The 22643-nt window shown below is 45.9% G+C and overlaps 1 protein-coding gene across 2 annotated transcripts in view; it reads right to left on the reverse strand.

The window, feature by feature from the left end:
• The window catches only part of IPO7 (importin 7), a 262709-nt gene extending 248129 nt beyond the window's left edge, over positions 1-14580 (reverse strand). The window contains exon 1 of one of the 2 annotated variants that reach the window (XM_086955971.1): positions 14163-14580. In XM_086955971.1, coding sequence (XP_086812097.1) covers positions 14163-14246 — 84 coding nt within the window. In that variant the 5' untranslated portion in view covers positions 14247-14580. The remainder of the gene's footprint in view (positions 1-14162) is intronic. The other variant, XM_086955972.1, reaches the window with a different exon arrangement.
• Positions 14581-22643: the final 8063 nt, after the last annotated feature.

Consider the following 22643-nt stretch of genomic DNA (forward strand, 5'->3'; position numbering starts at 1 on the left):
TAGGCAGAAGTAAAGTTAGATAGCACCTTACTCCATTTGTGGCAGTGTGGTTGAGCAGTAAGGCTTTATCAAAGCACAGTGTTAAGCATTTGAGGAACACACTCAGTCAGCAAATGATTTCACTTCAGATCAATTGTTTTTGTATAGAACATTTTTAGTCATTATATTTCCTAGAAACAAGCAAGCCTGGCACAGATAAGTGATAAATACTTTGCAGTAAAAATACAGTTTGGATTGTAATTGTATGTGCACTTTGTTTTGACTTACAGTATTGTCACTGAGAAATGCAATGCTTTGTAAATACAGTACATATACTTTGAATGTTTTTTAGTAAAATTACAGGTAAGTTACTTTTGAGATTACTTTTCTTACACATTGTAGTATACCTGGATACTACAGTAGTACATTTCCTGTAACAGGTAAGTAAACACGTTTTAGTCAGTACAATTTAAGAAATTTTTTAGGTTTTCCAACTCCACACTTGAAAACTTATCATAGAAAAAAAAGACTGTCAATGTTAACCTATGGAGCGAAATAGTGTAAATGTTACAAAGGTAAGTACTTTGTTGTGGGAGTTGGTATTCTGGGGTTAGACTCTGGGGTCCACCAGGGTCAAGGATGCACTCGTTACACCCTCAGCGTCACTAGGGCAGCCGGGTGCAGAGTGCTGAGGTCCAATGTTATCCATTGGGGGATAGGGGGCCTCCGGTTGGTGGCTGCTAATGAGCATGCCATTGGGTTGTGGAAGCAAAGCTCCTGGACTTAAGTTCAGGGCAAATGGGGGTTTGGGCCACCACAAAATATGCACCCTCAGCGGCACTGGGGGTGGCCAGTTGCAGAGTGCTGTTTTGGCGTCAAACTCTAGCTTTCAATGGGGAGTCTCCAGTTTGCACAAACACTGCAGGCTCGAGGTGAAGGTCTCCTGGGTGTGACCCCCACTTCGAGGGGTAAGTTGGGATGTTGGGGGTCGGCTAGGCACTGTCGGTTGGGCCACCCAAGGCTGTGTGGTGTCAGGTACCTTTTAGGATTTAGGCTGCTGGTGTCAGCTGGAGGCAGGTCAGACAGATCGCTGCATCTCAGGTTAGGATAGCCAGGAGACATCCTCATGGTGTTTGCCCACTCAAACTCGGGCAGTGGACGGCAGAAGCAGAGTGGTATGGATTTGCAGTTTCCGGCCGGGGCCAGAGGTTGGACATTAACAAATCTATTGTTCACAGGAGACAAAGACTTTGGGATGGAAGGAAAGCAGGTCCTCCGGGGTTATAGAGGTTGCCGACTGCAGGACACACCGGGATTTTGCAGGAAAAGGTTCAAGGTGGAGACAGGCCAGTAAGGCTGGGGCCAAGTCAATATGAATCTTCCTCTTCTTAGCTTAGGCACAGCTGTTCGGTACCTTATTTTCTTGCAGGTTCTTGTCTGAGGAAGGTTCAGTGGTGCTCCTAAATACTAGATTTAGTGGCGTTACAGATAGGTAAAAGTTTGGGACCAGTGGTTCCCTTCCCTGGGGTGAGTACACCACCTATTATGCCACCCTCAAGTGGGAGGGGTCCATATACCTTTCCCTGGTTGGCTCTGTTTTACCAACTGCAAGATGTCAGGGACTGACTTGTGCTTCACCTCGCCCACCTGAGGTGTGAAGTTGGCAGAGGTGGGCACATCTCTTCACTACTTGTTTTTCCAGCCAGTTCTCCCACCCAAAGTGGGGAGGTCAGAGCCAGTGGGGACCAGTTGCTGAAAGCCGCTTTGGGCAGCCCACTAAGGCGGCAAGCCTTTGAAGCTTACCCTTCGTGAACCCTGCCCATCCTGGGGGAGGATACGTGGCACCGCGTCCCAGGATGTGCATTGTTTCATACCCCAGAGAGCAGCAGGCTCTCGATCCAGGGGTCCAGAAACACACCTAGTGGTGGCAGCTGAAAGCAGCCACTCAGCAAGGACACTAATGGTAGGTTAGTTTTCAGGGGGAATTTCTATGGTGCCCTCCGTGTGCATTTTTAATTAAATACCACTCTGGCATAAGTGTGGGTTTAATGTGCTGAGAAGTTTGATAACAAACTTCTCGGTTTTCAGTGTTGCCATTATGTTGCTGTGGAGATCCTAATATCAAGCTCCCAGCACCATATAATGTTAATGACAGCACTGCAATTACAAGGTCTAAGAATGGACTTGGACCCTGTAGGGGGTAAAGGGCTCATGCACCTGTATCTTCACCACTTTTATCGTGCATCCAGCTAGAGGGATAACTGATCTATGCCAGGGCAGTGGATTGTACGCATGGCACAGAGGGATTTGTGCCATGTGGACTCTTCACTTTGTTCTGCACCAAGACAAGCAGCCTGCAAAGGTAATGTGTGTGTAAGATATAGATATAGATATGTACAGGGCCTCTAAGGGTGGCACATGGAAGAGGTGTGGCGCAGCAGCCATGGTGCCAAGGGGTTCACGGTTCGATCCCCGGTGCCGGCAGCAGGTTAGCCCAGCACCATGCGACTCTGGGCAAAAGCTCGCTTAATCTTCCCGACGGCCCCCAGCGCCGAGACACCTCTTTGGAGGTAGCTGTGCACTTTACAAATGCTGGTATATTTATTTAATACATGCTGAAGCCCTTAGAGGTCTTTCCTGGTCACAGTACCCTCTGTACCAGAGATACCATTTACCAGGGGCCGACCTGTGGCTAGAGATGCCAATTGGGTTTAGGATTCAATGCAGTTTTAGGGAAAGAACATAAGCCCTGGGTACCTAATTAGCAGGAGCCCAGTGTGCACTCAGTCAAAGCACATTAGCAATTCAGCAAAAAGTGGAGGCAACAATGCAAAAAAGAGGGCACTATCAATTAGTCTAAACATTCCAACCCACAAAAGTAGCATCCCAGTAGAGTCACAAAAATGTTATAAAGCATATACAATAATGAGAATTAAAGTAGAGTCTAAGAATTTAGGTTTGGTTGTAGCCCCAAGGGATGAGGAGTTGATAAGAAAAAAAAAAGTTTGTTGGCCTGACAAATCTAGAAGGCAAAGGGTCCATGAAGTGCTACAAATGTCAAGAAAGGACCAGAGCAGTACGACTTCCGTAGACTGATGACAGAGTGCACTAGAATACAAGACGACACAGGTATTCACAAGGATGGCTGCAAGTACCCGTGTGTCCTTAACTTGCACTAACGTCAGACTTCACAGTAGAAGGCAGCATCGCTGGCATTTAAAAAAAATAAGTGTAAACAAAGATATATATCCTATAGATATCCTAAGCAAACACAAGATAATGGACTGGGCGCTAAAACTTTTCAGACACTCACCCCAGTCACAGACCTGGGTTGAATCCATCAGTGTTCTTTAGATCACTTCCCCACCCCAGTTCAGACCCAGCTCTATGTAAATCAGTCTTGACACTACTCCTTATGGGAACAGTCCAGCCCGAACTGCTAGCCAAGGTCTTCTCTGGACCAGAAACTAGCATCATGGGACGGTTTTGGAGTCAAGTTGGTCTGGCTGATGAGGGGTGAAACTCCAAAACTGGTCCTAGGAAGCTTGTTTTTAGTCCAGAGAGGACCTGGCCTGGCAGTTCAGGCTGGACTGTTCCCATAGGGAGTAGGTTTAAGACTGGTTTGCATATGGCTGGGTTTAAACTGGAATGGCATGGGGAGCAGAACAACAAAAAAATGGATTTATGCCCAGATCTCTGTACCGAGAGGGTGGAGCGTTCAAGGTTCCATGTTCCAATTTTACTCAAGGTTTACAAGCAGGCAGTTAGGATGAAAGTTTCTTTCTAGAAGATGCAAATAAATGTAGCTAGTATTTTCAGGAGTTCCAAATGCAGGGGGGGGGGGGGGATTGTGGAGGGATGGAGAGGAGGGGGGGATTAACACAAAATTAGGCCAACGCAGCAACACGTTTTATGTTTGCAGACACGCTCCGTCATACTTCCAATAGGCTAAATGAGCCCGTTCCCACCTTAAATATAATGAAGCCTTCTCGTATTTGTTTAGGTAAATGCTACCGGAGAGCGGCGATTACTGTACGGGATATTACCAAAAAGAAGTTTGGGCGGCCAGCAATTTACATGCAGCTAGCTGTAAGGAGGCTAGCTGTTGAGCAATTGCGCGCCAAAAATGGAAAGCCTTTAGCTGTGGGTCCAAGATAAACCGATCAAGGATCCATGAGAGGTTTACAAGTGAACCTATGTTTTTAAAGGAGCAGCTGCTGACACCCGAAATCGGACGACAATTTACAAGGGGAACGGACGCCATCACGAGAAACGTAAACAGCTTGATAGCCTACGCGTTCTAAAAACCAAAGTCGACAAAGCTGTTAAACGTTGTTCAGACCGAAAGAGACTTCCTCTATTGGCCAGGGATTCCTGCGCGATTACGTAATGTTGCCGCTGGTCCCTGCAAGGCAAATCTTTTCCCTTTACAGAGTCAAAGTAACCGCACGCGCTCCTGGATTTTTTGCTCTATATATGCTGCACGTGTTCATACAAACAATATATGAGAGTTCTTGGCCATACGTGCAATCCCACAACACTGTTAGATTTGCAGTGTACGCACGCCATAGAGAAACGTCAAGAGCAGTTCTGGGTCAGCTAAAACTAAAGTTCATTCGAATTGCATGATTAATTAAAAAGCATAGCAGACAATTTAGAAGGGAAAATAAACAGTATGAAAAGACTGTACCATACACGTTATTACATGATTAAAATAAACATTAATTCATACTAGCAGCGGATAAAGAACAGGGTCAGGGCAGGCTAAGACTAGTACGTATGAATAAAAGTGCATATCAGAGCGAGTAAAAAGAAAGGGCTCTCGTCCTACATACTCCACAGTTAAAAGTGCAAGAGGCATTAATGCCGTTAACGATATGGATCAGCAGACCTTCAAAAAGGAAGGCTTGGGGGAGGAGCTTAGCGCGCATCCACGATGGTCGCGTGAGCACAGGGCTCCCCGGACCCTCGCCACCCTTCGCAATCTATCCTGAATATATCCTGATTTCTTGGACGGATTCTTTGAGATGAACTTCGGCTGAGTTCATAACTTTTCAGAACTTAAATCGGACTTGGGCAACCAAAACTGCGTTGATCTGAACTTTTTGGGCCCACCGGGAGGCAAGCCGGGGACTGAGTGACTCATGGATCTGGGACAGAGTCGAATAACAACGGCAGTGGGGTCTCCTCAGTAGCCCTATCACCCCTTTCGGTTTCGTTTCTGGATCCAGACATGGTTTGATTGTGAGACCGTATCCCTCAGCTTGGGGCTATTCCAGCCTCCATCTAATGCAACCACTGCCTTAACTCCGCAGTTGTTTGGATCACTCTTGTGCTTTTGTTTTGGCAGTACGAGCCGGCTTTTGTGGTCTATTGGTGCCCGGCCTGACGGCGGCCATTTTCACCAAGTCTCGCGGGCCCCTCTGGGGCGCATCTTTCAACATGGCTGGTAAGGGTGACGCTGAGAAGTGAAAGACAAAGACACCTCTTCATGGAGGACTGGTCCAGACAAATGTCATTGATCGCTACACTCAGCCCAAAGGATCCCCAGGACTCTCCAGTCGTACCCCAGAGGACGCCAAAGAGGACCCGTCCGCTCCTGTGGATCTGTCCCTGCAGGACATCATGTGCACCATCTCCAATATGAAGGAGACCATCGGTCAGCAATATGAGGCGCTGGCTCGTAAAATCGACACGGTCGCCATAGATGTCACCTTGATCAGGGCTGACCTGTCCAAGACCAATGAGAAAGTGAAGTCATTGGATCTGTAGACTTCCAGCCTCACGACCGATGTGTCGGAACTTCAGACAGAGGTTGGTAACTTGAAATCTGCCAATGACTTGATGTACCATCGGCTGGAGGATTTTGAGAACAGGGCGCGACGCAACAACATTCGCGTCATAGGTGTGGCAGAAAATCCCGAGCCTCACTCGGTAGATCTCCTGGTCGAGGATCTTGTCCTGAATCATCTTTCTCCCTCTGGACTCAGCAAGTTTTTTGCAGTGGAAAGTGCATATCGTGTGCCGGGTGGAAAGTCCAAGCCGGGCGCTCCTCCGCAGCCCATCATTGCGAAACTCTTCCACTTCAGAGATCGAGATGGTTGAGATTGGTATCGTGGACCGTCAATGGATTGGGGGTTCGTATCAAACGGGGTGTTGTGTTGCAATATTTGCGTCGTTTGTCTCCTGACAGGAAACGCATTTGGTGGGAAACGTGTGTCATGCTTTAAACAGGTGGGGTTACCGACTGGTTGCTCACTCTGGGTTTACCACTGGTTCCAGAGGGGTTGGTATTTTGATCGGTCTTCTCTCCCTATTGAGATAGATAATGTTATCCTTGATGACAGAGGGCGCTACGCCGCTCTCACCGGTAGGTGGGAGGGTAAAACTCTTTCCTTGGTTACTGTATACATTCCCCCAGGTCTCCAGACCTCTACTTTCTCTGATGTTGGCCGGGTGATGCTGGGCCTCCCTGACAGTCTCCTCCTTATGGGAGGGGATTTTAATTCTGTGCTTTCAGGCAGTACGGATCGCCACCCTCCCAGGACACTTCCCAATCTTGGCTCGGGGAGGGGGGAGGGGGGGGTCATAGACACTTTTGAACTGGTGAACTGCTGGAGGTTAATGCACCCGACGCAATGTCAATACACTTTTCACTCCGGGGCTCATGGGAGTCTATCCAGGCTCGATTATGTCCTTATGCCCGCGGTCCAGTCTTCCTACATCAGGGAGATCAAACATTTGGCCCAAGGCATTACCGATCATTCTCCTTTGTGGCTTAGTTTTGACACAGGGATACACGCTGCGGGGCGGATCACCCCTATCAATCCATGGTATTTGCACAACCCCAAGACCCGAAGTAGCCTGATAAAGTCCCTAGATTCTAACTTCCTGGAAAATGAGGGGTCTGTCTCGTCCTCTGTGTCCCTGTGGGAGGCATTCAAAACTGTCATTCGTGGCCAGGCCCTATCCTTGATAGCTGAGACCGGGAAGGCCCGAAATATGGAAGTTGAGAATCTGGAGGCAGAAATACTTGAGTTGGAGGCCGACCTGGAATTAGGCGTCACCCGGGAGAAACTCCACGCCCTTAGTTTGAAGCAGTTGGATTATAAATCCCATGTTACGGATGGCGCCAAGACAATGTTCAGGGAACAGCAGGGTAGATTGTACGATGTTGGTGATAAGGCGGGCAAATTGATTGCATGGCTTGATAGAAAGGAAAGAGCGAATCGTGTGGTTCCCGTGATACATACTTCGGATGGTGTGTGCGTGACTGACCCTGGCGAGATTGTGGAATGCATTGCAGATTATTTTCGTGTGGTTTACTCCCCAGTGTCCGACAGATGAAGAGGACTCTTGCTGCTGAGGGACATTGCTTTGCCTTGTCTGTCTGAGGAGGACCGAGAGCGCATGGAGGCCCTGTTGTCGGTTGATGAGATTGCTACCGCAATCCGTTCCCTCCGTTCTGGTAAGGCCATGGGTCCTAATGGCCTCCCTGTCGAACTGTATAAACTGCACCCGGACAAAGTTGCGCCCTATCTTCGTGCAATATTCAGGGAGTCAGGTGAGCTTGGCGCCCTCCCTTATGATCAGCGTTTGGCTACTATAGTTGTGATTCCTAAGGAGGGCAAGCCTCGTGATCGCTGTGCGTCGTATCGGCCTATTTCCCTACTAAACGCCGAGCCTAAGATCCTTGCCAATCGTTTAATTACTGTAATATGTGACCTGATCCACCCGGATCAATCCGGTTTCATTCCGTACCGAAACACTGCCCTTAACTTGCGGCGCCGACACGGTGTTCTCGCTAGGGCGGAGTCTCTATCGGAGCCGGCCATCTCGGCTTCCTTGGACGCCACGATGGCCTTTGACACGATTGAATGGCCATATCTTTGGGCCACTCTGGCGAAGTTTGGTTTCGGTGCGGACTTTATTAGTTGGGTTAAACTTTTGTATTCGGATCCGTTAGCTCAGGTCGTTGTCAATGGCAGAGTCCCGGTCCTTTGCTCTCGGGAGGGGTACGCGGCAGGGATACCCGCTGTCCCCCCTGCTTTTTGCTCTAGCTCTCGAACCGCTCGCAGCCTGGCTCCGTTGGGAGCAGTCGATTAAGGGCATCCAGTGGTCCCCTGATTTTGAAGATAGTGTTTCGTTGTACGCCGACGATATCCTTTTATATCTTACCTCCCCTCGTAAATCCCTTAACGTCCTGTTCGATGTTCTCACTTCTTTTGGCAAGAACTCCAGCCCGATTATCAATTGGTCCAAATCGTGTGTGTATGTCATCTTGGGCGGCCTTCCACCCTTACCGAGTAGGTTTCCCATTCAAATCTCGCAATCAGGCTTCAAGTACTTGGGAGTCTATCGTTGGACCCGGCTGCCCGCTATGAGCGCAATCTCCTCCCTCCTCTCAGACGATTGAAGGTGGACGTGGCTCGGTGGCTTAAACTGCCGTTGTCGCCACTTGGTCGAGCGGCACTCTTTAAAATGATGTCTCTGCCTCGCTTTCTCTATGCGCTTCAAAATTCTTTTGACGCTATTCCGGCGGCGTATTTTTGGGAAGTGGAAGGTTTGCAGAGGAGGCTCGTTTGGAACGGTTGTGCTCGCATCGCTCTTGCAAAGCTTACTCTCCCCTGGTATGACGGGGGCATCGCGCTCCAAGACATCAGGAGGTATTACTGGGCCTCTCAGCTGTCCGCCATCAACCATGCCACATATGAACCCGGTCCGGCTCCTGCATTCGAGATGGACAAACTTCAGTTGCCCGGTGGTAACTTCAATAGAGCGCTTTACTCTCGGACCGCGGGGAGAAACCTCACGGGACCCACTAAGATTGCGGTGCGTGTGTGGAAAGATGCAAATGTGGCTATGGGATGGAATGATCGATTGACGCAAGCGACCCCATTGTATTCATCGGAACAATTGGGATGCCTCTGGACAACGAAAGGTTTTGAGAACCGGGACATGATTGGTATCAGCAGAGTGGGTGATCTTTGGGTGAAAGGCGTGGTGAAGACCTTTGCAATGCTTCAAAGTGAGTATGAGTTGGGGGAATCTAGAGTTCTTCAGGTATGTGCAGGTTCGCCACGCTTTGCTGTCTCATCACAGCTGGTGACTCGGTCCATGAGTCATCCCCACTCGAGGACCGTATACTTGATGGTCATCTGCCCGATAGTACAATCTCCTTGATTTACCAGAAACTAAAACAATCGGGCAGACCTTCTTGTGCGTCTCAGAGGGGTCTGGTCCGGAGACGAGTTGGACGAGGACTGGCAGGCCGCCTTGTCCTCCCCAAAAGAAGTCGCCATTCCGGCCCGTCTCCGCCTCGTCCAGCTCAAGATTCTCCATCGTGTATATGTTACGGGTCCTCGTTTGGTTGTGATGGGGTTTTCCTTGGATGGGTTGTGTAGGCGTGGATGTGGTATGAGTGCTACATTTCTCCACATCCTCTGGGAGTGGCGGCGTATTGGCAGCGGGTGCATGCGGTCATGGAGTGTTTTACCGGGGTTGCTCTGCTGCCTGAGGCTCGTAGATGTCTGTTGAATGTGTGGGAGCCACATGATTATAACAGTGCCCAGGCCCGGTGGGCGGCACTGGGGAACATGATTGCAAAAAGAGACATTGCGCAGTTGTGGGGTTCCCCACGGTCTCCCACTGTGTCGGCATGGAAGGAGAATTTGGACTGGTGCATGTTTAGAGAGAAGACGGTGTATCTGGCTAGGGGCAGGCCTAGGGCGTGGAGTAGACTCTGGGGTCAGTGGAACGCCTACCGAGGAAACATTTGCACACACCCCCTCGAAGACACTTTGGACATTCCACCTTCCCCTGATCTGAAGGTTCCTGGAACAATTTATTCCTTTCCTCCTATTGTCTGACCTCCCCACTGCCCTCCCCCACCCCCCCAATTATATTTCATGCCCTCCTGATTCGCTATTTGGTACTGTGGGTCCCCCCCATCGGAGCTTGCGTTGTCTATAACGTCTTTCGCCTTGAGTCTTTTTTCTTTGTTTTTATTTTCTTGTTCCATTTTTTTTTTTAAACAAAAAATTAAAATTTCTATATCCTGCCTAAATCCTGTGTTGCCGAAAAGGTATCCTGTGTTAAGTTGGACCACGAAAGAGCGGTCGCTGCTTTGTGACTTACATAAATGCCTCACGTTTTAGCGGCCGGCCCATACCTGTAATGCTACTTTTGCACAATAAAGTTTTTCAAAAAAAAAAAAAAGGAAGGCTTGCCAATGCTTCCTAAACCAGACATTGCATCTTATCACGTGATTAAAATACAAACAAAAGATTTGTCTAAATGCATTTCTGATCATGAGCGAGCAATGGTAAAGTACAACTTAAAGATGCATATAAAAACATTACACAGTAATTTGCATCCCTGTTTCTTTACTGGTGCGCGCGCAAACTAGTATGATACATGCTTTGTGTGCGTGGGGAAACGCCCACCTGTGCATCCCAACAGGAGCAGGTTGACATTGAGGAGTGCAGAGAGTTAACCAAGGCATGGTCCCAGAACCATCGTCACAACGATTGCCTCCAACGAGTTCAGTAGGTCTACGCCCCTACATAAATTGACAGACCCAACTGCATGCCATACTCTGGTCTCTAGCACCTACCCCAATTTCACACAACGCTCTCACTGTAGTTTGTCTGGAGCTCAATAATTATAGTTATTCTAAGAGAAAATACCACTTTGTAAAAAGAAAAACTTCATAAAGTTACACATTTCAGCCACTCTCCCTGACATCATTTCCCCACTTATATGCATGATAACATTTGAGTTGCATAAAAAGTCACGTCTGAGTGCAACTCGTAACACCAACGAAGAATGTTTAAATCAAGACATTGAACATCTGCTACCCCAGGCATTTTGGTGAACTGAAATTACACCCTATGACTTCCATAACATCACATGAAGGATAGACATCACAGCTGAAGCCACTGAAATTCCATATGAACTGCAATTACTAAGGAATAGGACAACACAAATAAGTCTATTTGAAATACCATATATAGTATAATTTTGCTTTAGTAGGGCTATGACGTGCTATGACGGGATATAAACGCAGCCCTCAGTCACATCACTAACTAAACAGTTTGGTCCCTGTGAAAATCTTTTCAAGTACCCATGACGTAGAGTATACCTCAACGACAAATGCATTTATAAATCAGAGCATGACAAAAAGTTTTTAAAATATATACACTTATGTTCACCTATTTGATGTGAACCACACATTGATTATGAACTAGGTTAATGGCTAACATTTCTTATTAATGCATTTTGAAGTTCATTTGCAAGTCACTTTCACTCTTGTGAAGCACAGATGTGAAGACTGTTCAAACACTTCATTATTTTCAAAATACCCAAGTTTTAACTTGATAGAAAATGTGTTATTTAATTTTGTCACAAGAGTGCACACTGCACTGCTAAAAACGTTTTAATCTCTGGACAGTAATGTCCCAATCCTAGTAAAAGTTGCAGAAAGTAAACAGTGCACTTTAGGACAGTGTTGCCTTCTGTTCTTGGGAATGATTTTGACACCCAAGGCTCGGGGGTCGCACAGCATACCTCTAAATTACATCCATGGCAGGCCCAAGTCACTGCAATACTAAACTTCCAAAGCGCTCAGAAAGGTTAGAAATAAGATTGTGAGCTGAATAGATTCTCTTAGAAGAGAAAGCAAAAAGGTATGAGAGACAAGTGCTAAAAATTCGACACCTATTCTGTTCACAATGCTGGATCTTTACTCTACTGCCAGTAATCCTTTTTTCACAATTGTGAAGCGGTGCCTCCTCATGGAAGTTTGATTGCAGAATGGTATCAAGTCAAGAGACTGAATGTAGTGTATTGGCCTTTGGCCAGGACCTCGCACAAGGATGGATAGAAAGATCAATATCTCCCCGAGTAGTTAGAATGCCGGATTCACTATTGAATTTGTTATTTTGAGAAACAATGCCTTTATTTCCTCTTGCAACGAACAAGTGTGTCAAGACAAAGTTCATAGCCCAGTAATGACAGATTTAAGAATCCGAGCAGGAGGGTTATGGCTGCACAACTGATGGATCTCAGTAGTTATTGTTTCAGGTCACAGCCATAAAGACTTCAGTTTTGGTCAAAGAAGCTTGATTTGGGCTGTGCAACTATTTCGCTAAAACCAGTAAATAATCATAACTCACTTTTGCTGTTACCACATAGTAGTGTACCAGTATGTGGGACACAGCCTATGACCTTGTCTTTTTTGGAATTTCTCCAAAGCTTCCTCCGTTTTGTTACCCCAAGCGTAAAATCACTTAAGTATGCAGTTGTTGAAACACCACATCAAACCACAGTTCTTGAACGAGGAGATCCAGTTTATTAGTCATGTAATAGGCCAAGCTAAAAATGATCTGCTCTTCTCTGCAGATCATGAAACACCCTCTTAAAATTGGACTCCAAGGCGGTGGGTGGAGTTATGTTAACAACTGTCACATTCTCTTAACAATATCACGAACTAATTTACACAGGTCAATTAAATACGCTGAATTCAAAAAGGACTAAGACTCTGCAGGCTACGGATAAGTGTGTGCTATATGTAGTGGCATGGAACAATTGTTTTTTGCTATTCTATAAATTAATCTCAAATTGAGACGCGGGGTGTGGATGATTAAATCCAATATTTTCAGTTTACCATTAGTGCAAAAATAAGGCTAAACACATATTGCCAAGTTCTGGGGTACAACCATCGAAATCATTCAACGGACATGAACAAACAAACATCGTTCTCTCAGTGGAAACAAAAACACTAGGTGCCCTGCACTAAGCTTATGGTTGCCGTGAACAAGTAAGTTACTAGTAACTTGCAGAGATTACGTCTAAATTAGATAGAGCACAATAAAAAAAAAATAGAACCAATAAAGTGCTCAAAAAGCGAATAGTTGCCACGACCGCAGATATAAATTGGGTCGAGAGACTTAAATAAGCAACAGGAGTGCTTGTTCCCATTTTATTGACTAGAATTCAGATGTATGAAGACCGTAAAAAAGTCAGTACAACATATTAGAATGCGTATACATAGCTGGGCAGTAAAAGGTATGCTAATCTCGCTAGTTTTATGTAGCTCCCCTCTTGGATGGAGATATACACACAAACACATACGAAAGGTTGTCAAATTATTAAGAGATGAAGCAGGTTTAGGAAGTACTTCGGTAGAGACGCTTCTGTGCTGTACGCAGCCAAATATTGCCGGTTTTAATAAAGGAAGGTTTCGGTAAATAGAACTGAAGATAACTATATGAGCTGGAGGGGGTGTGAAAATAATTTTAAATCACCACAAGTATACAACATCCGCATGCACGTGAAAGCAACGGAAACGGGTAAGGAGATAATAATCTGATTACACCGAAAACTATGCGAAAAAAAATCAGCCAGAAAGGAGATAGCATCTCTTTCTATTAACGAGTCCATGTCCGTTTCCATTAAGATCTGAACTCAGGAAACCAACTGTAAACTTTTCTTGTGCTTTGCAACCTAACAACTCGTATATGCCATTTCAGTACACTGACATTTTCAAAAAAAATTAAGAATTCATAAGCGTGCCACTTCTACGGTTATTTCTCTGAACGGTCCTACAAAGATAAGTCTGATGGGAAGCTCGTTTTAGGTCCGAGTGCTGAAGGAAGTACGCGGCTCATGGCCTACCAGCTGTGGCAGCAGGTCTTTCGGCGAGGCGTGCACGTGTAAGCCTCGCTCATCTTTGGGGACCCGGCAGTGACATGATCAGAAGCACACATGAATGTGTGAGAGCGAGAAGTCTAAAGGCGCCCAAAAATGGCGGTTTGGGATGTGTGAACAGAAGAGTGCAAGAAGTAAGCGTCAGCAGCTCCAGAGCCCGCCACAACGCGCGGGAGACAGAAGGTCGTTAGTTCATATTAGTAATGCGGGGCGCGAAGAGCACTCCAGCGGCCCCGGTGTAGAACCCCCCTGGGGGGTCCACCCTCGTATCCGATGCTGACAGGCCCAGGTATCCATCCGTTCCTGGCCACACTCCTGCCCTCCCCAGAGGCGTGGGCGATTCTCCATCATGTCCCGCTGTCATTCTCCCCAGACCCCGTTTTCCTTGTTTAACCTGTCCCAGGACCCTCCCTGTCCCAGGACTCTCCCTGACGGACCCCGTCACTGTCGGCTGTCCAGGCCCGGCTCCTCACCTCGGTGAGCTGGCGCTCGGCGGCCTCTCGCAGGGCCGGGTCCATGGTGCCGCGCAGGGCTTCGATGATGGTGCTGGGCTCCATGGCTGCGGGAGGGCTGGCGGGGCTGGGCGGTCGCAGTGATGAAGAGGTGCGGGCGCTGCGCACATGGACCCACTGCTCCTGCCACCGGCGCCAAAGGAAGAGAATCGCCCAGGCCCCGGATGCAGCCCCTTGTGCTTCTGGGACGTGGCGCACTTCCGCCCGACGCGGGGCACGACGGGGCGTGGAGTTCAGCCCTGAGACCGGCGGACTAGGCAATAGAGGGGCACCTCACCGCAGGGCCTGGAGCACATGTACCGCGGCTGCAATCAGCTGACCCTCATTGACAGGGTTCCACCTCCATCTTGGATTTCTGTGATAAAATAATACAAAAAACGTTTCCCCTATGCAACATTTCACGCCTATATTTCTTTTGCACTAGAGTAAGGCGTTGACAGCATATCATTAAAGATTTGGGGTGCTACCTGGCCGGTTTTATACCAGCTTGACTGGAATTTGAATGTCCCAGCCTGTACAGAAAATAGAAATAGCATCCTGTATTTGCACATAACAACATTTTAGGACAGGGACGTTGGAGATTTAAAATAAACAAGCATTTGCAATGCAATAGGTCTCGCATTAGGAAAGTGTGAGCTATTGGTATTGTAAATAAAAAAAAATTTAACCCCTTCACTGCGGCGGCTATTCCGCCGCAGTGCTAAGGGGGCGCGGCAGCCGCATGCTGGTGACGGAACCGCTCCGTCACCAGCGTCGGTTGCGCTGTGCTTATGACGGAGCATTTCCGTCATGGCCCGCCCTGCTCAATGGAACGCTCAGCGCAGGCGAGGAATTCGCGCCGCACAGGCGCTCCGAGCGGGCCATGACGGAACCACTCCGTCATCAGCACAGCGCCACCGCAGCTGATGACGGAGCGGTTACGTCATCAGCAAGCAAGGGGTTAAATATGTGTTGGCTTTGCAAATATATAAATTAATAGGATTGTTATTCACAAAGCCAATAGCTTACTGTAGTGTTGGCTTTCTAGTTGTTTCACATATGTCATCATTTGGAATGTTATCACAGATTGGAATGTTATGTTCTGATGCTAGTGTCAGGAGTTGAGGATTGAGCTGACTGGTGACAGCTCCTGGTGGGGATTTACTAGGGGAATTACCTCAGGATTATTTTACTATCTTATCTTATATATGAGCTTCTACCTCATGTCAACTTGATTAATAAATACATCTTTCTACAAGAACCTACGTGACCTGATCTTCATTTAACATCACTACAATTGGCAGCGTTTTGGACTTCTTTCTTCATATTTACAAGCAACTGAAACATGAACTTTCATCAAACAAGGTAACCAATTAAGTTTCTCCTTCTTCAAGCAACTTCTTAGCAAACTGGCACGTTATTAATTCTCACCAGTGACCATTCCACTCTTTTGGTCGTCCTCAAACTGCCAGTTCCTGCTTTCTAAAATCTTAAGTTATCTACTGCTGCAGTAAAGTTGCTCCACCTGATTTAAAAAACTGGTTCACCTGTTTGAAAAGTGACTGCACCTGATTTAATAACTTTTGCACCTGATTTATGAGCCTGCTTATTTGTAAGCCTACATTATCTTCTAGTCCCGGCTTTCTAAGGCTTTGATTTAAAATGATCTTCAGCTACACTTGTTCAAGAAGCCTACTGATTGAAAGTCTGCAGTGGTTGATTAATAACCTATAGATTTGAAAGCTTTCACCCTATTGATTATCAAGCCTGCAACGTTGTTTCCATATTCCTATGTCCAGTGAAGTTTAGCATTTATTTACTTTCATTGAGAGCCGTTTCACTGCTTCACCTGCATAAACTTCAAGATTTTCATTTAAAGTGCTACGATCTTCATTAGCAGTTTTGAGTATCGTAACATATTATTACTGCCATCTACTTGAAGTTATTTTATAGACACACAGTTATTGAAACCATCGACATTTTTTGTGTGTAAACGATCTGCTACTTACCAACACATATTTTACTTCGAACAGCAAATGGTAGTTAAAAAGAAAAAAAAAAGGGCGTCTCACTCAAAACGCACATATTTTTTTTTCTCTACTAATGATGAAGGTTTGCAATGCTTTTAAACTATGGCTGTTGGTTAATTACTATTTTTTCGTTATGCCTCCTTCTGTGTGACTTTCATTGGCAGTTGAACCGCCTCCATCTTAGTTTAAAATTTCTTCACGAGGGCATACAGAGCCGCACGCGCTTACCTTCAATGCTGCCATCTATTCTTGATGACGCTAGCAACCTTCGTGTGGTTTCCAGCTTTGAAGATCCTTCTCTGTTCCTGATGACGTCCCAACGCTCTACAAGTTTTAAAGGAGCACAGACCTGTAAAGAGCCATCCGATGCAACGTCGCTCTGCGTGCCTCCATTTTGACTGGCACCACCGGACCTTCGTGATTTTAGCTGACAACCACGTTGTAAGGATATTGGTAATCTTAGTGGTTTTCCTTCGCTCGCATCCCAGGTACTGTTTTATTCTTTCTCATCATTTGTGATTATAGTGCAACTACTTCAACGTTGCATGTTTTCGGTGACATGCACACCATGAGAGGTATTTATTTTGATAGCGAGTTCTATTTTAGGTATATGCTTTATGACAGTGCAACAACATCAACACCACGCATGTTTTCGGTGACATGCACACCATCAAAGGCATTTATATTTTACAGCAAGTTCAGCTATTCATTAATTATTGTGTTTGCGGGGCGAGGCAGAAAATATGTTTTTTTTTCTTCAGGTTGCACCTTCTTAAAATTGACGCAGATGTTTTATATCACAACTTCTATCATAATTCAATGGTGACTTTCACTTCTATACCATTTTCTGCACCTTCTTAAAATTGACGCAAATGTTTTACATCACAACTTGTATCATAATTCAATGGTGACTTTCACTTCTATACCATTTTCTCATATTATTGATGGAGATAGTCAACGGTGACTACCTTATTTATTTTAATTTCTTATTTTCTTGTTCTCACATGTGTTCTCCATTTGGTACTTTGGATTTTATGAGCTATGCATAGTACAAGTGATTATTTGGTATATTCTTTTCTGCTTCTTCAATGTTTTTTTTTCTGGTATACAGATTATTTTAAAGTAAATAGTTCTGTTTTTCTTATGAGTGGATCTATATTCTCTACATTTTACCGGTTTATTAATTGATTGCTGAGGTCAGTTTTAAAGGTTCAGTGCACTAAACCGTATTTTATTGATTATATATGAGCTCTATAATTTTCTCCTTTGCGCAAAGGTTTTCAAGACTTTTTATGTGCGTAGACGTAGGTTACATGAATTGTCATTATTCATTTATTACTTAAAAGTTTTTAGTGTCACATGCACGTAATTCTGTTATTTGATTACTATGCCAGTTTTTCGCCTGTTTTTACAGGTTTCTTTCAGAATTAATTATTCTTTCTGGCAATTTTTCTTCAGGGTTATATGCATGTGATATTGTTGAGAGATTATTATGCCAGTTTTTCACTATCTATTATTTTTTCTGGATACTTTTCCTCAGTGTTATATGTGAGTAGCTCTGTTTTATGTATATTATGCCAGTTTATAACTGTTTTTACAAGTTTCATTCAGAATTAATCATTCTTGCTGGCAACCTTTCTTCTGTTCATGCTCTTGTTGGATGTCAATGTTGACCTTTCTTCCTATGATTCTGGGATTTCGAATTGTTTTCATGTAAGAGCATTTTTCTTATTTTAACTTTCTCATATATGTGCTTTACTTGGTTCTACTTTTCACTACTAGGTTCATTGTTTCACAATTTCGCCAGTCTGGCCAATTGGTGTGTTTGCTTATTCCGTGAATTTTGTGTTCGGTGGCCATATTCTTATTATCGTTTTCTTCTTTTACTTTAGGGAGAAGATGTGTTGTCTTTTGTATTTCCATTCTTTTTTTCTCCGTTTCTTTCTTGGTTTCTGTTCATTCTTCTTAGTTCTAATCTTGTTTGATTTTCTCTGTTGATTCTTCTTGCTTCTAATCTTGCTTGATTTTTCTTTGTTGATTCTTCTTGGTTTTGATCTTGCTTGATTTTTCACCTCTTAGATGTTACTGTAATTTTTCTTTTCTTATAATTCACCTTCTCTTTTTCTTCATTGTTACTTAATTATCTTCTTCTCCTATTTCTACGTACCTCCTTTCTGTATCATATTATTATGTGTAATTGCTCTTTAACATCTTAGTTTTTGATTGCAATTGTTAAATGTGTAAAAGGGGAAGATGTGTAGTGTTGGCTTTCTAGTTGTTTCACATATGTCATCATTTGGAATGTTATCACAGATTGGAAGGTTATGTTCTGATGCTAGTGTCAGTTAGGACCTGAGGATTGAGGTGACTGGTGACAGCTCCTGGTGGGGATTTACGAGGGGAATTACCTCAGGATTATTATTACTATCTTATCTTATATATGAACTTCCACCTCATGTCAACTTGATTAATAAATACATCTTTCTACAAGAACCTACGTGACCTGATCTTCATTTAACATCACTACACTTACACTTTCCTAATGCGAATCCTATTGGCTATCGCAATGGACAGTGCTGTTGTGGTGCTGAGTGATGATGTGGTTGGGCTGAGTGATGTGGTGGTGCCCCTGAGTGATGTGGTGGTGCCCCTGAGTGATGTGGTGTTCCTGAGTGATGTGGTGGTGTCCCAGAGTGATGTGGTGTCCCCGAGTGATGTGGTGGTGTCCCAGAGTGATATGGTGGTGCCACTGAGTGATGTGGCGGTGCCCCTGAGTGAGGCGGTGGTGTATTAGAGTGATGTGGTGGTGTATTAGAGTGATGTGGTGGTGTCCCAGAGTGATGTGGTGGTGTCCCTGAGTGATGTGGTGGTGTTCCTGAGTGACGTGCTGGTGTCCCTGAGTGATGCTGTGGTGCCCCTGAGTGATGTGGTGGTGTTCCTGAGTGATGTGGTGGTGTCCCAGAGTGATGTGGTGTCCCCGGGTGATGTGGTGGTGCCCCTGAGTGATGTGGTGGTGTCCCCGAGTGATGTGGTGGTGTCCTCGAGTAATGTGGTGGTGTCCTTGAGTGATGTGGTGGGGTGCCCCTGAGTGATGTGGTGGTGTCCTTGAGTGATGTGGTGGGGTGCCCCTGAGTGATGTGGTGGTGTCCCTGAGTAATGTGGTGGTGTCCCTGAGTGATGTGGTGGTGCCCCTGAGTGGTGCCCCTGAGTGATGTGGTGGTGTCCCTGAGTGATGTGGTAGTGTTCCTGAGTGATGTGGTGGTGTTCCTGAGTGATGTGGTGGTGTCTCTGAGTGATGTGGTGGTCTCCCTGAGTGATGTGGTGGTGTTCCTGGGTGATGTGGTGGTGCCCCTGAGTCATGTGGTGGTGTCCCTGAGTGATGTGGTGGTGTCTGTGAGTGATGTGGTGGTGTCCCTGAGTGATGTGGTGGTGCTCTTGAGTGATGTGGTGGTGTCTGTGAGTGATGTGGTGGTGTTCCTGAGTGATGTGGTGGTGCCCCTGAGTGATGTGGTGGTGTCCCTGAGTCATGTGGTGGTGTCCCTGAGTCATGTGGTGGTGCCCCTGAGTGATGTAGTGGTGTCCCTGAGTGATGGGGTGCAGCAGCACAGAGACTGAAGCTAAGAACACGCAGGGTTGAGTGCTACAAAGCGCGTTCAGTTTCAAAGCACAGAATGATGGAGCCGGGAAAAAGCAAGGGGAAACAGGAAAACACAGGGAGAGTGTATAATGATAGAGGCAGCGAGGGCTGGGGCTTTTGACAGCAATCAAGTACGGGGTCGAGAAGGCACTGAATGGGAGAACACGGAAAACACCCAGGGCCAAGGAAGGAAGATGCAAGCACAACAAGCTCTCGGCATTGCTGTGGCGGGTGGACGGGGGGGGGGCAGGGGCGCATTCTTTTGAAGTCTGATGCGGGGGGCGGGGGAGCGGCAGCCTTTGAAGTCTGATTGGGGGGGGAGCGGCAGCCTTTGAAGTCTGATGCGAGGCACAGACAAATGGTTGTGTGTGACGTGGCTGGTTTGTGCACGCGCATAGATTACATGAACTGTGTCTAATCCGCTGTTTTGGTAGACTGTTCTTTTCCCTTACTATAATCTCGCCGGAGCAATGCGCAAGCGCATTGGCTCAGGCGAGAACTTAAAATCGGAAGAGTGAAAATTCCCCGTTGACTTTTATTGTAGAAAATGCAATTTCAGGTGGGTGACAGCTAAAATAAAGCCATTTCTGGTAGTCTCCCGCCTGAATCGGGTCTATTGCATGTATTGCATGTATGTGTACTTTATCCCCTTTAGCAGACATACTTTAAACACTTTTGCACAACATTTGCACTCCAATTCACTTTTGGCAGCTATGGATACTGTATAGACATTCTTAGCCTAGGCTCTTTAAAAGCAGATGTATATTAATTTGCATTAACTGAATGACCTCTGTGTTTTACAGTTTTAGGTGTTTATGTTGATTGAGGTATGAGTTTTATCAAGGTTTTTGAGGAGAGATCTAAATAAATTATTTTATGTTTTTTGCATTTCATCGACTGAATTGCCTAAATAAAATATTACACCACCACCATACTTTTAAACAGCCAGGGTAAGAAGGAATAACCTTAAAATGTGTTCTACAGGTGTCCTAAAGACCTCTGACTGATAATCAGGGCCACTGGAATTATGTTGCAGGGGAGGACCAATTCATGCAGCAGGATTCAATAAATTATGCAGCAAGAAAAGACAAATTATGTGTCAAAATGCTGCACAGTTATTTATAGTATTGTTTCATTTTTTTGTACCCTGTCTGGGCAAAGATTTCACCTAATTCGTACAAGTTTAACAACCAAAAGCAGAAATAAGCAACTGAAAGGTGGACCAGTTAACCTTTGCAAAAGGCCTTCCACAGCACACAAACACGTATCTGCGTTTTTAGGAACTTTTCATCAGTATGAGCTAGAAACAATTCGTTTTTTTGTTAAAATCTTCAGATTATGTGTCCAAATTGGACGTTGACATCCAACCTGATGAAGTGCTGCGGGCCATCCAAAAGCTACCTAGGGGCAAGGTGCTCGTCAAAGACGTTTTTTTTTCCAACTTCTTTAAGCTCTTTGCACCTAGTATTGTTCCACTGCTTACGTGCCTCTTCAACTCATTTAGTGACTCTGGCGCACTTGCCTCCTCCATGCGCAGGGCCACAGTTGTGTTTATACTGAAGCTGGGCAAGGACCCTGCACAGTGTACTTCCTATCGCCCCATCTCCTTGCTAAATGTTGAGTTAAATGTTTTTAATAGCATTATGGCTGCCCACCTGGAGCCCTACATGCAAGGCTTCGTAGATCCCAACCAATCTGGCTTTAATCTGGAAATTAACTGCATTGATGGTACCAGGTGACTATGCCACCTCCTTGACAGGGCTCAGCGTTCGTAGACGCCGACCTTGCTCCTATCGGTTGACGTCAAGAAGGCCTTTAACCCGGGTCCACTGGCCCTATTTGTGGCTGACCCTTGCAAAATTTGGCTTGGGAAGAGGTTCCGGCACTGGGTGTAATGTACTTGTACTGAGCAGAAGGCAAGTGTCAGGGTGAATGGCATCACATCCAGCCCCTTTAAGATATTGAAGGGTACCCGTCAGGGGTTCCTCCTGTCACCCTTACTCTTTGCTCTATATTTGGAGCCCTTTGTGGAGAACATTCGCCACTGTGATCTGATCACGGGGATCCGCCTGGGTGACAGGGAACATAAGATCTCCCTTTATGTTGACAACATCGTGCTATTCCTCACTCAGCCTCGTGCCTCTTTGCAGGAGATGGAAGATTTTGGCTCTTTGTCTGGCATAAAAATTAACCTACAAAAATCGCAAGCCCTCAGCCTGACAATCAATAGGGCCGAGCAGACCCTCCTGGCGAACGGGTCCCACTTTGCTTGGACACCAAAAGGGGTACCATGTACAGGTTTACATGTTTTCCACTCGACCGAACGGACAGTTCAGACAGACCCCTCGGCCTGGAGAAGACACTTGCTTTCATGGCTCGGCAGACATGCCGCAGTTAAGATGACTGTACTCCTCTGTATCTAAACGTGATGCAGACGCTCCCTCTGCAGCCTCCACCACTCGTCTTGGTTAAACTGCAACACCTTATGTTTGACTCCATTTTGGTTCGAACGAAGGCTCGCATGGCTCGTGCCCAGACTTACTTGAAACAGGAAGACAGGGGCCTGGGGGTTCCACATTTGGAAAGATACTATCAGGCAGCCCAGCGATTCTATATAGTTGAATGGTACAGGTTTACCTTGGAGAAAGATTTGTGTTTCATCAAGCAGTCGCGGGCATCCACATCTGGAAGGTGCCCTGGTTATCTAAGAAGCACCAACCAGCCAAGGTCTTCATCTCACTGGTTCCTAGAGCTACACCTAGTGTCTGGGATAGAGTACAGGAATCCCAATGACTT

Source organism: Lissotriton vulgaris, chromosome 2_1, assembly GCF_964263255.1.
Source record: "Lissotriton vulgaris chromosome 2_1, aLisVul1.2, whole genome shotgun sequence".
NCBI lineage: Eukaryota > Metazoa > Chordata > Amphibia > Caudata > Salamandridae > Lissotriton > Lissotriton vulgaris.